The sequence below is a fragment of the Chanodichthys erythropterus genome, chromosome 3 (assembly GCF_024489055.1).
Source record: "Chanodichthys erythropterus isolate Z2021 chromosome 3, ASM2448905v1, whole genome shotgun sequence".
In the NCBI taxonomy this organism is placed as follows: domain Eukaryota; kingdom Metazoa; phylum Chordata; class Actinopteri; order Cypriniformes; family Xenocyprididae; genus Chanodichthys; species Chanodichthys erythropterus.
The window spans coordinates 49,209,711-49,224,862 of record NC_090223.1 but is presented as its reverse complement, the minus strand read 5'-3'; the positions used below and the strand labels follow the sequence as shown (position 1 = coordinate 49,224,862).

Genomic DNA, 15,152 nt, shown 5'->3' with positions numbered 1-15,152 from the left:
GAGAGGGCGTGGTTTTGTCATTCAAACTAGTAGCGACTGCAAAATCACACTTCTTTCTTTCTTTCTTTCTTAATCACATTTTCAAGGTGAGAACGGATGTATCCAATCTTATATTGAGAACTGATTTAGGTGCCAAACTGTTCTCGGTTTTGACAATAAAGTTGCTGGTAGAAATGTAAGTGCAACATACATAGAGACAGACAGAGATTTTGAGAACTTCTCCAGAAGTAAACCTTTATTGGTCAAAAATAATATTCAATAGCTTCTGTATTCTATAGCTTTTCAAGACAACAAATACGACACAAATATACAGACAGGTCAACAAGAACACTGAAACTGTCATGCACATGTAAAAGTTCAACTTTTAGGCTGCAGTGATATTTACTGTATTTTTCATTATCTGACTTTTATATATTGTATGTAATAGAAATACTGAAGTGCACTGGACTATACTGAATCCTGTGCAGTAGCTCTGAATCCAAAAAGCTTCATGTTCAAAAACCTTTTGGTGAAGTCACTATAAGCATTATTTAACAATGAATCATATAATGATCCACCACAAGAGATGGTGCATGTTTGTCCTGAAAATTTACAATTGCATGCTATCAAAACTCAGGCTCAAACAACACTTCGTTCTTGCTCTTGTCTTCTGAATCCTCTACATCATGGTTTTATATTTTTCCCCTTGTAGATTACATGGGAACTAAAGGTTCGTTTTTTACAACAGATATTGTCATCTTTATAACTTAAAATTTCATACAAGTTTACTGGCAATTAGACTGGCATTTATGATTATAACAATCCTTCATTAACTATTTAAATAGTAAAATAATGGAGGTGACATGAGTAGGGCATGTTTGTAGTCCATTTCACATTCACATTTAGCATACTCACTTTACAAAGCACAAAAGTAACCACCGACTTTTTCAGACCGTTGGTTCCAGAAATATTTTTACCATTCATTTTCTCCATAGGCATTATAGAAAATTAGAAAACACAACAAACTTTGAACTGAAGCACTGTAAATTATGTAAATTACTAAAAAATAATAATACACAAATGGTACTATATGAATTTATTGGCAATAAGTCTTTGATGATAGTGGTAAATTGAAATGGCCAATAGTGTTTTGTTTATATTGCAACTTGGCCAGAGCTGTTGATCCTGGTAAAGCCTCAGTTTCCTCCTAATCTCTAACCATTTCTCCTCCTAATCTACTCCATATCGCTTTAAATTATAGCATTCTGTGCAGAATTTAAATGGGTCCAATTCGTTTTGTGGTCTGAGCCGACTGTGCCATTCACCATGTTGAAACTAAAAAATGTGTGAACAAGTGACCATTTTCAGCTGCAGCTTCAGCTTCAGCTTCTATTTATAATGTAGGGGGCGGGACGCTTCAGATTCTAGAGAGCATTTGATTGGTCAGAAAATCTAATGAGAAGCTGAAGTGCAGAGTGATGTCATAAAAATCATTGATTCACATTGGCGGAAGTGAGAGACTGTACGTTTTTAATGCTTATATCTTCTAAATGTGAAATTTGTCATTGTTTTGGAGCACACTAGCTTTTAGATAAGAGTAAGCCTAACATATTCATCCTAAAAGCCAAAAAACTTCAATTCTGATTTCATAGTGACTTTAAAGGGGTACTTCACTGCGGGCAAAATGGGTTTTCAATAAAACAGTGTCAATACCACCTTGCTTTAGTAGGAAATACTTCTTAGCAAACTTGTAGTCATAATGGTGTCGACTTGTATTGTTCTCGGGTGCAAGAATTCAAAGAGTAAACATTTCAAAGAGTAAACAATTCGAAGAGTAAACATTTAGCGGGAATGAGTTACTTTCAGTTTCCAGTGAAGGATCCAGCGTGTTGTAGGGAGTGGCTAAAGGCTGTAAAGCATTGCAAATATGGAGAGATTGCCACGGAAAATCTGTTTTAGGCCAAACAGAGGGGAAAAACTGAAAGAAACTACTGTTCTGTCAGTTCTGGAAAGCAAAACGGCATCGCGTACAGGTATGAAAGCTGTGGCCATAATGTTCCATTTTTACCATAATGATGTTTAAAGAGTAGACAAAGTACAATACAGTTTTCAGTGATAAATCTACTCATACAATAACTTTGTTAATAACCCTCTGTCGGTCTGACTGTCCATGGGCAGGGATACAAAAATGAAGAAGTGTAATCTGTAGTTTTCACAAAAGCCCTGGAGATGTCAAATAAAAATTAATTTCTCAGTCCAGGTAACACGAAGAAGGAGTAAACATTGTTCATTTACATATACTATCTGCACTATAACAATACAAAGTGGGTTGAAAATTGGCGAAATTATGCTTTTACAATCCCAGAGTTCATGGTAGGTCAGTCTTGAAAGATTGTTGTTAAAGTCAGTGCTTATATGGAGAAAATGAATGGGATTTTTACTTCCAGAACCCAACTGTGCGCAATTACAAAGCTTATTGAAGTCTGTGGTTAATCCAGAGCATCGCTGGCATTACAACTTCCAGTAAGCTGCTCCTTCATCCACCACTCAAGGAATACAGTAGGAGCTTACGTCTACTTTCAGTAACGCTGCACTGCAACGATTTGGTTAATGACCAAATATCCTATTTCCATTTTTTGTTTTTTCTTTCCTAGTCTTTTCCATGTGGTAGAGCTCAAACTACAGTCGCTCCATTAGTTCAGATTAATTGCGTTCTTCAGTGAGTTCTGGAAAGAGCCGATCTCCCACCGCCGGAATGTGCTCCCCTTAAGGTCACTGCGGCCGGTGGTTAAGCGGTAGATCTTTCTAAGGACAGCCCGGCGTAGAAGAATATAAACCCAGGGGTCCAGAATCTGGTTCCAGGAGGCCAGGCGCACTCCCATTACCATTAAAGTCCTGTAGGTTTCCAGATCAGTTTCCATACCGCCACTGTATGAGCGGATGACTGACATCAGACCGAAGATCTGTCAGAAAAACAGAAGAAGATAGTTGTAGATGAAGCAATATAAAGTCATTGCATTACTCAGCGGTTGCTCATTCATATAAGAGACATAACGCATTTCATCTTTACAATGGTGAACAATTGACCTGAATAAGATAAAACACATTAAAAACTCATTGTTTTTAGTATGCGAACAAAACTTAGAATATGTATCAAGACTACAAAAATACTTGATTTAATGTTAATAGATTTTAAAAATAGTGTCTTTTTTAAATACCAACTGTTTTGGGTTGCACAGCTCAGAAAAAAATGTTCTTTGAAGAATTTAATAAAAAAGGTTCATACTAAAATTCAACAAATTTTGACTGCAGACTTTGGTATATTGGTACATCTGAGCACTGTATTTTTCACAAAAATAGGATACTTTGTTTCTTGATAATATATCCAATATCAATAATATAAAGAAATCTAATAGAAATAGGTTTTTTTTAGCATTTTTGTTATGCATTTCACTCATTTTATATTCTTTTATTATGTTTTCAACAGATAAATTAATATAAAAAGTAATCATCTAATTGGGCCAGTTGTTCAAAAAGTTTAATTTGGATCAGAATGATCTGGATTTGGAAATCCCATGTTTTGCTATCCAGGATCAGGTAATCCATCTTACTTTTGTGCTGGTTATTCAAAGAAAAATTGGATTGGATCACCGTGATCCAGATACACACTTTTCCAGATTACCAAATCTGGATTACCAGTGCTCTACAGAGCCCCTAAAGGGACATGATGATAGAAAGAATATGGGTTTTGAATTAAATATGATATTTTTGTTGGATATGTACAGCTGTTTGGGGATTGTTTTATGGCACCAAAATCTTTTTTACTTTACCGAAAGGCTAAATATGTATGTCTAAAAAAAAAAATGTGTATGTACATTACATTATATAAATGTTGTATTTTTTGACCAGTTTTAAAGTTTTACTACATTTTCCTCCTGGAATCCACCTTGAAATCCTACCCCCTGTTGGGATCAGGATAATCCTGTGTTTTTGGATCAAAGTTATCCAAACAACAACACAAACTGGAGGTTTGATCCAGATTAAAACTAGGATTGGATTCCGTGATCTAATCTGATTTCAGATTCCTTCTTTCCCTTTTGAACAACCCATTTTCAAGATTTGATCCAATCCGATAACCAAAATCCGATCAGCTTACTTTTGAACAACTGGACTATTAAGATAGATAGATAGATAGATAGATAGATAGATAGATAGATAGATAGATTTGTTAAGATTTGTATTTGTAAACAATCTATAATCTATATTTGTATACAATTCCTGAAAAGATTAAAATAGTTTTATTTTATACCTCAAAAGCATACACAATTAGATCTCACGTCTATTTAAAGAATTTTTGAGCATAAATTAACATTTGTCGCAAAAATAGGATACTTTGTCACTTGATTTCTAATATAAGAATTTATATATCCAATACAAATAATAATAAATAATAAAATATAATATTTTCACAGTTTTTATGTATTTTGTCAACTCATTTTGTATTATTTTATTATAATTTTATTAGCTACTATTAGTAGTAGTAGTAGTAGATAGATTCTGTATTACTTGTATATAACAATTCTTATCTCCTTGCCATAATAAATTGTAACGGTCATGCTCACCAGCAGAGGGCTCCAGCAGATGCAAGAAGTGACCATAATGCCCACCAGCTGCGTCACCATCTCAATGTCATGCGATTTAGTTGACCTGCGGTTGCACTTCTTCCTGCGGAGACGGGCAGTCACCAGCGTCATCACGCTGATGGTGTTGCAAATCAATGCCACGGCCAGCGAGCCCAGTCCCAGTCCAGAAAAAAGCAGCACAAACAACACGTCTGTCATGCTTGTTTTGCCTAACACCTTAATGAAGCACCAGGTCCATGGGAACTGGTAGGTATAGGTGCCCAGATGAAAGAAGGGCAGCAGTGCTACAGTTAAAGCCAACAACCATATCATCACCAGCACCACCTTGGTACGTGCGGTGCAAACCAGGCGGGCATGCAGGAGAGGCCGCGTTACACCCATGCACCGCTCGGCCGCCATGCCACACCCGAGAAACAGCGGGCACAGGCCAAAGAACACCATGCTGCCGCCCAAGAAATGGCAGGTGGGATCGGTATGGTTACAAAGTCCCCCGGCAGTGTAGAGGTGCAGAACCAGGGCACCAGGAATAACATGACCGGCAAGGTCAGTCGCCACTAGACAACTGGCAAACAGCAGAAACGTGGCTTTGGAGCGTTTCCGCAGGCGAGCGTACGCTTTAGCCAGGATGATCAGAGCTATGATGTTGGACACGATGCCCAGTGTCATCGACAGGCCCGCTGCCGTGGGGTTGTTTGTGGAGGTCCGGTTTTCCCTGCAGCGCACCGGTGCCACCGGAGACAACGTATGGGTCTGATTGCGGAGCACTTCATCCACAGCCAGTGCTGATCTGTTGTAGTGTTGTGTGGCTAACATCTCCAGGCTATGGGACAAGCACCATTGACCTTAGAGACACAGAGCTAAAGAGAAATAAGGAAAGAAGTGTAAAGCTGAGGCATTTAAAGCTGAGATAAGAAATCTCTCAGTTATGTGCATATAGCTTCATGTAAAAATAGTGGCGTACTGTTTAGTTTGGCCACAAAGCTCGGCAATTTAATCAGTTAACAAGCAAGTGATTATGTTCCTTCCTGTTTATGCTGTTTTGTCTTGTTTACGCACAAACATTCATTGAGGAAAGTTTTGTCCAGAAGTCTGAAATTATACACTGACACACCTTAAAGAAAACTTTAGTGAATAGGAACATTGTTTTTCACAATTTCCTCTTTAGGGTACATGAGAAAGCAGTACAAATTGCAACACTTCTGAGCACTTTATTTTTCAGTAATGATAACTAAACAACTATTTGGAGATGCAGCGATAGCAAAAATAAGTATGAGTAATATTTAACACTGTAAGAATGTTGGTCATGCAGTCTAAATTAACTGTTTTTAATCAAAATATTATTTAATGTCGATTACATTGCAGCAAAAGTATTTTAATGGGTCAGATCAGGTAGATTAATATACATACATATATAAAACAATACATATGCATTAGTATTGCAGTGGTTCAGATCACAGTTGCCTACCAGTCATTTAAATAAGTCTACATTTTTGCTTGGAGTTCTTTTTTTGCCATTTGAATAGTTTATAAGATATATGCCTCTCTGCTTATTTCAATTTAAAATGAGGAAAAAAGAGAAATATTTACCATTTGAGACGCGTTTCAAATTATCACTCCATCTGAACATCTTATAATGTTTAACAGCACAGGCGGAAAAATGAAATAAACAGTCCTTGAGAATCGAAAGGCGATATCAGACTCCCATCATCCGTTTAGTCTGTAGAGTCTTATTACTTTCCTGAGGAGAAGAAAAAAAGACTTATTCCATTACGAATAAAAGTGTCTTTCTAGTCTAAATAACGATGTTCATTGGTATTAATAGTATCTATCGTCTGAGAAAAGTCCAATGTGAATGAATATTAAGTAGATAAAAACACGCAAGAGTGCGACGGAGATCGCGGCGGTCTGTGGCGTGACCGGCGCGCGCTGCTGTATTTATAGCGCTCAGTGCGCGAGACTCGCACCGCCGTTGCTGCTACTGCGCCTTAAATAATGAAGCGTCACTGTCTGTGTCTCACGCTGATGTGTGGTGTCATGGATGCTTGCAGCCTTTTTGGGCGTTTACGCATCAATAGCTTATTAATTAGTTGATATCCATATATACTTTTTGCACACTATACTTTTTAGGCATCATTGCGCACTGGAGTAGTTTTGGATGCTGTCTAGTTAGACGGTTCACAAGGTTTTGAGACGCAGTACGCTTGGCTAGTGAATAGACGCCATGGGCGCCAAGGACCTGTCAGTTGAAAAATATAGTGTTAAATGAGAAATCAACAAGTGCCATCTCATTTAGGGTACTCGTTATAATTTAGGTCTCAGTCCTTCAGTTTAACGTCAGAAGATTTCCAACCTCATTCAAGGTGGCAGATATATGCAAAGCAGATTTTAACAGCATTTTCCCAGTTATCCATGAACTGTAACCTCTCTTATCAAACAATGATCTGCTTAAGTGACAGTCCAGTATTGCAAATTAGATGAGCGTTTCCTGTGAAAAAGAGTTTTTGCGTTTTAAAGAGTCTTAGATCTGACAGCTCTGGAATATGAGACCAGATTCACAAAACATTCTTAAAGGTAAGATTTTTGGACTAAAATATCCAAAAAACACTACAACAGTGTTATTTTTATATATTATTTGATATATTATTGACTTATTGTGTATTTTGTTGACTTGCGTACTTACTTAATCCAGATGTATCCAAGAATGTTTAAATCCAGAAACAATGAGCAATTTTAACCAGGACACGTTCTATCAATAACTACATACCTGCGTTACCCTCGATTTCCAGTTTTATTTTGATGCTTTATATGTTTTATTAGACAAGGGAACAACTGTTTGGATACATTTATAGACAGAAAACTAATCATTGTTACATAGCTCAACACATTTAGTCTTATTATTTAAATCTCGTTTTCTTGATTTTATTAAAGGATTAGTTCACTTTCAAGTTAAAATTTCCTGATAATTTACTCACCCCCATGTCATCCAAGATGTTTATTTCTCTCTTCAGTGGAAAAGAAATTAAGGTATTTGATGAAAACATTCCAGGATTTTTTTCAATGGCCTCCAGACAGATGAAGGTCAAAATTACAGTTTTATTACAGCTTCAAAGGGCTTCAAACGACACCAGATGAGGAATAAGGGTCTTATCTAGAGAAACAATCACTCATTTAAAAAAAAAAAAAAAAATTAAAAATTATATATGTTTTAACCATAAATGCTCATCTTGAACTAGCTTTCCTGTTCTACTCACCCCCATTTCATCCAAGATGTTTCTTTCTTCAGTCGAAAAGAAATTAAGGTTTTTGGTGAAAACATTCCAGGATTTTTCTCCTTATAGTGGACTTCAATGGTATCCAAATGTTTGAAAGTCAAAATTACAGTTTCAGTGCAGCTACAAAGGGCTTTAAACGATACCAGACGGTCAAAGTTTGAACTAAATTGTCATATACAATATGCTAGTGCAAGTATATAACCTTTAGTTCAAACTTTGAACTGTGGAGGGCAGAAATACACTTAGCAGTGTCTACACTGCTGGAATTCTAATAGAGAAGAAGAAGAGAGCTAGTTCAAGATGAGCATTTATGGTTAAAACGTATATAATTTTTAATTTTTTTGAAAATGAGTGATTGTTTTGTTAAGACCCTTATTTCTCATCTGGTATCGTTTAAAGCTCTTTGAAGCTGCTCTGAAACTGTAATTTTGACCTTCAACCGTTTGGTGCCCATTGAAGTCCACTATAAGGAGAATAATCCTGGAATGTTTTCATCAAATACCTTAATTTCTTTTCGACTGAAGAAAAAAATAAACATCTTGGATGACATGGGGGTGAGTAAATTATCAGGAAATTTTTATTTGAAAGTGAACTAATCCTTTAATAAAATCAAGAAAACAAGATTTAAATAATAAGACTAAATGTGTTGAGCTATGTAACAATGATTAGTTTTCTGTCTATAAATGTATCCAAACAGTTGTTCCCTTGTCTCAAATACCTTAATTTCTTTTCCACTGAAGAAAGAAATTAACATCTTGGATAATATGGGGGTGAGTAAATTATCAGGAAAATTTTATTTGAAAGTGAACTAATCCTTTAATAGGATATTCTAATACCGATCTAGCCTATTGCAGTGTGCAACAAGTGTCTCATAGCAGACGACTAGCAAATGCACAGAGTAATGTTATAACATAATTTTCAACACACTCAATGTATCTAATATGATAAACAGATCTGCGTTACCCCACATACTCTTGACCGTAAGAAGCGGAAGCAGCGACTGTGGCATAATAAAGGTTCTGCTGCTCTCGAGTCGTGTGTCGCGTTCGTCTCTCATTAGCAATCGCTCCAGCGGTCTCGTTCAGCTCCAACAACACTCAATCCTGCTCTGCTTCATACTACAGTAACGTTAATAATCTCATCCATGAACATGATTTCTGCCCGAGTCCTGTCGGATTCTTTTCCCCTGGCTGTGAGGTGAAGACCACATCTCCCAAGATTCTACCCTCAATCTCGGCGTCATCAAGCAACGCCTTTGTTTTGAATAGGTGACCTCTAGTGGCGAAAAAATACATATTGTGCCTTTAAGAATAAAAATTAACTGCTTCAGAAAAAAGTTAAGAATATTTTATATTCCCAATAATTAATGTTCTTTTTTTTTTACTTGAGATTGTTCTTAAGATAAAACATTAGAAGACTTCAAATTCTTGAAAAGAATCTTCTTAAATGCCATAGTAACTTAAATTTAGGATAACCTCCATGTTGTCATAAAACCCCTAAGGTAAGCCTGATTTAAGGAATTTATTGGGTTATTTCAAATGTTGAGTCTTCAACGACAACCACCATACATATTAATACCAAAGCCTGTCGTTTTCTTCATAAGAAAAAAAAAAGAGAACATTTATGAGAACTTCTAATGATTTTTTTAAGAACTTCACATAGAAACATTCTAATAAACTTCTAATTCTTAAAGGGATAGTTCACCCAAAAATGAAAATTCTGTCATCATTTACTCACCCTCAAATTGTTCCAAACCATTTCTTTCTTCTGCTGTACATAAAGGAAGTTATTTTGAAGAATATGGGAAACTGAACAGTTCTAGGGCACCACTGGCTTTCATAGTATTTTTTTTTCCTACTATGGAAGTAAATGGTGCCCCCTAAGCAGCCTGGTTACAAACTTTCTTTCCTGGTTACAGTCTTCCTTTATGTTCAGTAGAAGAAAGAAACTCATATAGCTTTGGAACAACTTGAGGGTGAGTAAATGAAGACAGAATTTTCATTTTTGGATGAACTATCCCTTTAACTTCTGTAGATTTACATGAATCTGGCCCGACTGGTTCTACTTAAAGACACTGGTGGTGAAGGGAGGAGAAGAGGAATAAATGTTAGATGTTAAATTTTAGAGAACATTTCTTCCATGACCATAAAAGAACAATTCCTTAAAAAAGTACCAAGGGAAGTATACAAAACTTCTTGCACACATAAAGCTTAAAAAGTGTCCAATTCTTGAAGAGCACAGCTGTTGGCCATAACTGGAACAGGGCAATCAAGTCAACCTAACAACAGACCTTTTCAGGTTACTCCTCCCAGTATTGACCTTTTTCCCAGCCAACCTAATTTGGCTCTAAATGGAAAGACACAACAAATACCGACCCGTCGCGACTGAAAGGGTTGGTCGATTTTGCGTCATCTCCTTTAAACATTCAGAGAAGAAATAATCACATGATGTCAATGTTGAATACCTTTCTATAAAATAAATCTGCACAATGCAAAATAGCTTGGATATAAAATGCAAGAAAGAAATATATGCAGCAATTCCCACATACACTATTATGCTGCTTCGATGACGGTTGTGTTTGCTGGACGTGAACTACAGAACGTAACCCAGAGAGGTGGTTTCAAAGTTTTAAATGCATGCAAAAAATGTTAATCTGGTCACATTTTTAACTGTCAGATCAACAGTTCCAAGTCATCTGGCGCACATCAAGCAATCTAGTGTTTTTTCACCATAGGCAATTGTGGTCTCATGGAAAAGATTGCAGGAACACCTTGGTTTGTGATAGCAGAATTTGATTTCCTACCATTCCTGCAGGCTTTCCGTAAAGAGAACTGCAGAAAGATACTGGTTTAGATAAGAATATAGGTCTAATGTTCTCTTGATTGTTTTTTTACAAGATGTAATATAAGTCTAAGGTGTCCCCTGAATGTGTCTGTGAAGTTTCAGCTCAAAATACCCCATAGATTTTTTTTTTATTAATTTTTTTAACTGCCTATTTTGAGGCATAATTAGAAATGTGCCGATTCAGGGCTACTGGCCCTTTAATTGCTCGCGCTCTCCGCCCCCTCCCGAGCTCTTGACACTATCATTGCATAAACAAAGTTCACACAGCTAATATAACCCTCAAAATTGATCTTTACAAGATGTTCGTCATGCATGCTGCATGCATACATCGGATTATGTGAGTATAGTATTTATTTGGATGTTTACATTTGATTCTGAATGAGTTTGATGTGCTCCGTGGCTAACAGCTAATGCTACACTGTTGGAGAGATTTATAAAGAATGAAGTTGTGTTTATGAATTATACAGACTGCAAGTGTTTAATAATGAAAATAACGACAGCCTCCGTGAATACAGTAAGAAACGATGGTAACTTTAACCACATTTAAAAGTACATTAGCAACATGCTAACGAAACATTTAGAAAGACAATTTACAAATATCACTAAAAATATCATGGATCATGGATCATGTCAGTTATTATTGCTCCATCTGCCATTTTTCACTGTTGTCCTTGCTTGCTTACCTACTCTGATGATTCAGCTGTACACAGATCCAGACGTTAATACTGCCTGCCCTTGTGTAATGCCTTGAACATGAGCTGGCATATGCAAATATTGGGGTCATACATATTAATGATCTCGACTGTTACGTAACAGTCGGTGTTATGTTGAGATTCGCCTGTTCTTCGGAGGTCTTTTAAACAAATGAGATTTACATAAGGAGGAGGAAACAATGGAGTTTGAGACTCACTGTATGTCATTTCCATGTACTGAACTCTTGTTATTTAACTATGCCAAAGTAAATTCAATTTTCAATTCGATGGCACCTTTAATAACAGCAAAGAAAAAACATATATTTGATGCCCTTTTACAAAGTGTTGATTTCGTTTTTGGCTTCTACTAGAGTAGGTTTTTCATGCTGGAGCAGTGTGTTGTGATTGGTGAACCGCTTTGAGTGTGTTTGGGAAATGTCACTGCCCTTACCATAACCGCGAGTTTCAACACACTACTAACTAACTCAACTAGGCCTCGGCCCTTTATTTTGTGTATGCCTTGGGCAGGAAATATTTAAATGAGGAATATTGTGGCATGTTCGTTCCTGGAAGAAAACTCAAGACTCCAATGGAGGCGTTTCAGGGAGTTTAGGAACAGTGTTACTGATATAAAGAATAACTTTGTGCTTTATAACTTTTCAGACCCTTTCAATGCTCATACAGCAACATGACATGCTAAAGCAAGTTGAAAATAAAAGCATAATAGGTCCTCTTTAACAGTGACTTAACCAAACCAACAGTGCTATGCATTTCATCACTTCATGTATTCTCTCAGAATCAAACCCTTGACTTCTGCATTGCTAGTGCTCTACTGTTTGAGCTGCAGGAAGACTGAAGATTTAAATACATCCATCCTTCCATACATAAATGGTGTCTCCGAAACAGCATTGAAATTCCTGGGTTCAAGTGAATACATAACCTGATAAATATGTTATCTGCCGAATACATAACTATAACCCAAAATGAACTGGGGACCAAATTGGGACTTTTGGCAACATTTCCTTCTGAGATGTTTTTCGTCAGATAATTATTTTCAGGGGAAATGTAACATTATAGCTGCATATCCTGCATCTCAACAATTGACTCATTTGTTTTTCATTTCCTAATGGAATTTCATTAGAAACGTCAGATGCATTGTCTGATATTTTATGTAAGCATAACTGAAAACTCCTAAGAGCAATTTCTGAGCAATAAAACAATCATCTGCACTTAGAATATGCACATGCATTTAAGTTTGCAAACATTTGAACTTGCATTTGGCCCTTTACTTTAACTTAAATTTCTAAACATCTTCCTAAAGTTTGCTGACATCAGGCATTTGCTGAGGCTTCTGGTTGACTGGAGCACATCTTCATACCACAAAACTTCAGGCCATCACCCAAGTGCTTTCCTCTGGTCATTATGTGTGTGAGATCTATCTTAGAGTTGACTTTATCCACTGTAAATCTGGAAGGGAAATAAAAGCTGATGAACAGGGTTTGGATAAATGTGCTACAATTCGGGGCTTTGCAACCTAAAGGTAAGCATGGCCAATTGCATGTTTCACACATTCAAGGACATGTAGCAGACACTTTTGTCAAGTGTCACATCATTTATTGCAGAGCGATTCCCTGTGGAGCAACCTGAGGTGACGTGTTTTGCACAGTGGTGACTGCGGAGATCGAACCAGCGATCTACTGAGTACCAGCCCTGGGCTTAAACCTATATACCACATCTTTAGGTTTTTTCATGTTTTGCTAAAAGCTGTAAATGGACTAAGTACTGCAGTGACTAATGACTTAATTGGTCTCCTGTGAGGAATTTCTGACAGAGACAAATGATCTTTAGCAGCTATCACGATGTCATCGGCTTTTAGGCCCTCAAAATACACCACTGGGGAATTTCGCTCATCCATTTGTCTTATGAGAGGAAATAGTCAGATATCAAAGGGAAGCACACTTCAGAAATTGCATAAAACTTTTTAAAAGTAAACTAGACTTTTATATTTTCTATAGAATATAAAGAAAAATATATTTAAATATACAGAATATATTTTTAACTCTCAAAAGCTGTCACTGAGGCGGTACCCTTTCAGAAAGCACACCTTTTTAAAGTCCCCCTGAAATCAAAAAAGTTAATAAATCATAAAGTTTTTTGGCTTTTAGGATGAATATGTTAGCCTTACTCTTATCTAAGAGCTAGTGTCCTACAAAACAATGACAGATTTCACATTTAGAAGATATAATCATTCAAAACTTACAGTCTCTCACTTCCGCCAATGTGAATCAATGATTTTCATGAAATCACTCTGCACTTCAGTTTCTCATCAGATTTTCTGACCAATCAAATGCTCTCTAGAATCCGTCCCGCCCCCTACATTATAAATAGAAGCTGAAGCTGCGGCTGAAAATGGTCACTTGTTCACACAATGTTTAGTTTCAACATGGTGAATGGCACATATAGGGGATAGGGAATGATTCAAGCGAATGAAGTCTGGTTTCATGTTAATGTCTCACGAACCTCTGCTCCGGTCCAGAGACATGAGAGCACAGAGCGGATCATATCCACGAGTCGGCTCAGACCACAAAACGAATCGGACCCATTTAAATTCTGCACAGAATGCTATAATTTAAAACGAAATGGAGGAGATTAGGAGGAAACTGAGGCTTTACCAAGCTCAACAGCTCTGTCTGATCTGCGATATATGTAAATGAAATGCTATTTGCTATTTTAAAAAAGGGGAGGAGCTGTTCAATATGTTTCAGTGGAAACTGCTGCACATTTCAAGGCACTTCAGTGGGCCTTTAACTTTTTTCCCCTACAGGCTGCATATGTGGCTTAAAGGTAAATATTAGTACATAAAGATTGCATGTTAGTACCTAAAGGATGAATTTTATTTCTTTAAAAGTACATATTAGAATGGGAGAATATTAATATATTAATATTAATAATTGTATAAAGCTTGGAAGAGCCAGGACATTATTTAATATAACTCTGATTCGTAAGAAAGAAGAAAGTCATATACACCTAGGATGGCTTGAGGGCGAGTTAATCATGGGGTAATTTTCATTTTTGGGTGATCTATCCCTTTAAGATGACATGACTTGAAATAAACTTTTTGTTTTCCCCAACCTGTTTTTAATTTTCTACCTTTATTCCTAAAATTAATCAAAAGATTATTTTGTTTTCATATGTTGCCGAATGCGGTTTGGTTTGTGACTTTAGAACTCATATCATGTTCATCCAGATAGCGTTGAAAAACTGATATAAAAGGTCCTGATTAAAGCATTCATCAGCATTACTCCTGACTGAGTGCCAAATTTGAGTATCAAAAGGTAAGGTGCAGGTTTTTGTGCTGCTGCCGTGTAGTGAAATATACAGAATTTTTTAATTATGAGTTCTGAGCATTCTCATATAACTCTGTCCTCATTCATTTATGTTCATATGTAAGTGTTGTTTAGGGTTGTTAAGTGTTGTTTATTGTTTAATATAGGGAGTCCCCCAAAAATATTTTCCCGCGGCTATGTTTTTTGAAAGGTCTACTGCCCAAGTGAAAGCTTTAAATTTAGAGTGTAAAGAAAATGTGAGTGCTACTTGATCATGCAAACACATGCTGCATGCTATAAAGTCATGTGAGTGGTTGCCAGGGCGTTGCTATGCAGTTGCTATGGTGATTGCGAAGTAGTTGCTCACTAACCCAAGTCAAAAGAACCAAGTTTCTA

General features: G+C 36.6%; 1 protein-coding gene across 1 annotated transcript; it reads right to left on the bottom strand.

The window, feature by feature from the left end:
- Nucleotides 1–224: 224 nt before the first annotated feature.
- On the bottom strand, nucleotides 225–6,579 carry ptger1b (prostaglandin E receptor 1b (subtype EP1)). Its single transcript, XM_067376882.1, has 3 exons — nucleotides 6,210–6,579; nucleotides 4,602–5,479; nucleotides 225–2,942 (listed from the first exon to the last, which is right to left on the bottom strand). Exons 2-3 carry the CDS (start codon nucleotides 5,433–5,435, stop codon nucleotides 2,673–2,675), a joined length of 1,104 nt encoding a protein of 367 aa, XP_067232983.1. The 5' UTR covers nucleotides 5,436–5,479; nucleotides 6,210–6,579; the 3' UTR covers nucleotides 225–2,672.
- Between the last annotated feature and the right edge of the window lie 8,573 nt (nucleotides 6,580–15,152).

Coding starts and splice junctions, on each gene's coding strand:
- ptger1b (XM_067376882.1), bottom strand. CDS start 5,435: ATGTTAGCCACACAACACTACAACAGATCAGCACTGGCTGTGGATGAA. Junction 2,943..4,601: donor TCTGCTGGAGCCCTCTGCTG/GTGAGCATGACC, acceptor TTTTTCTGACAG/ATCTTCGGTCTGATGTCAGT.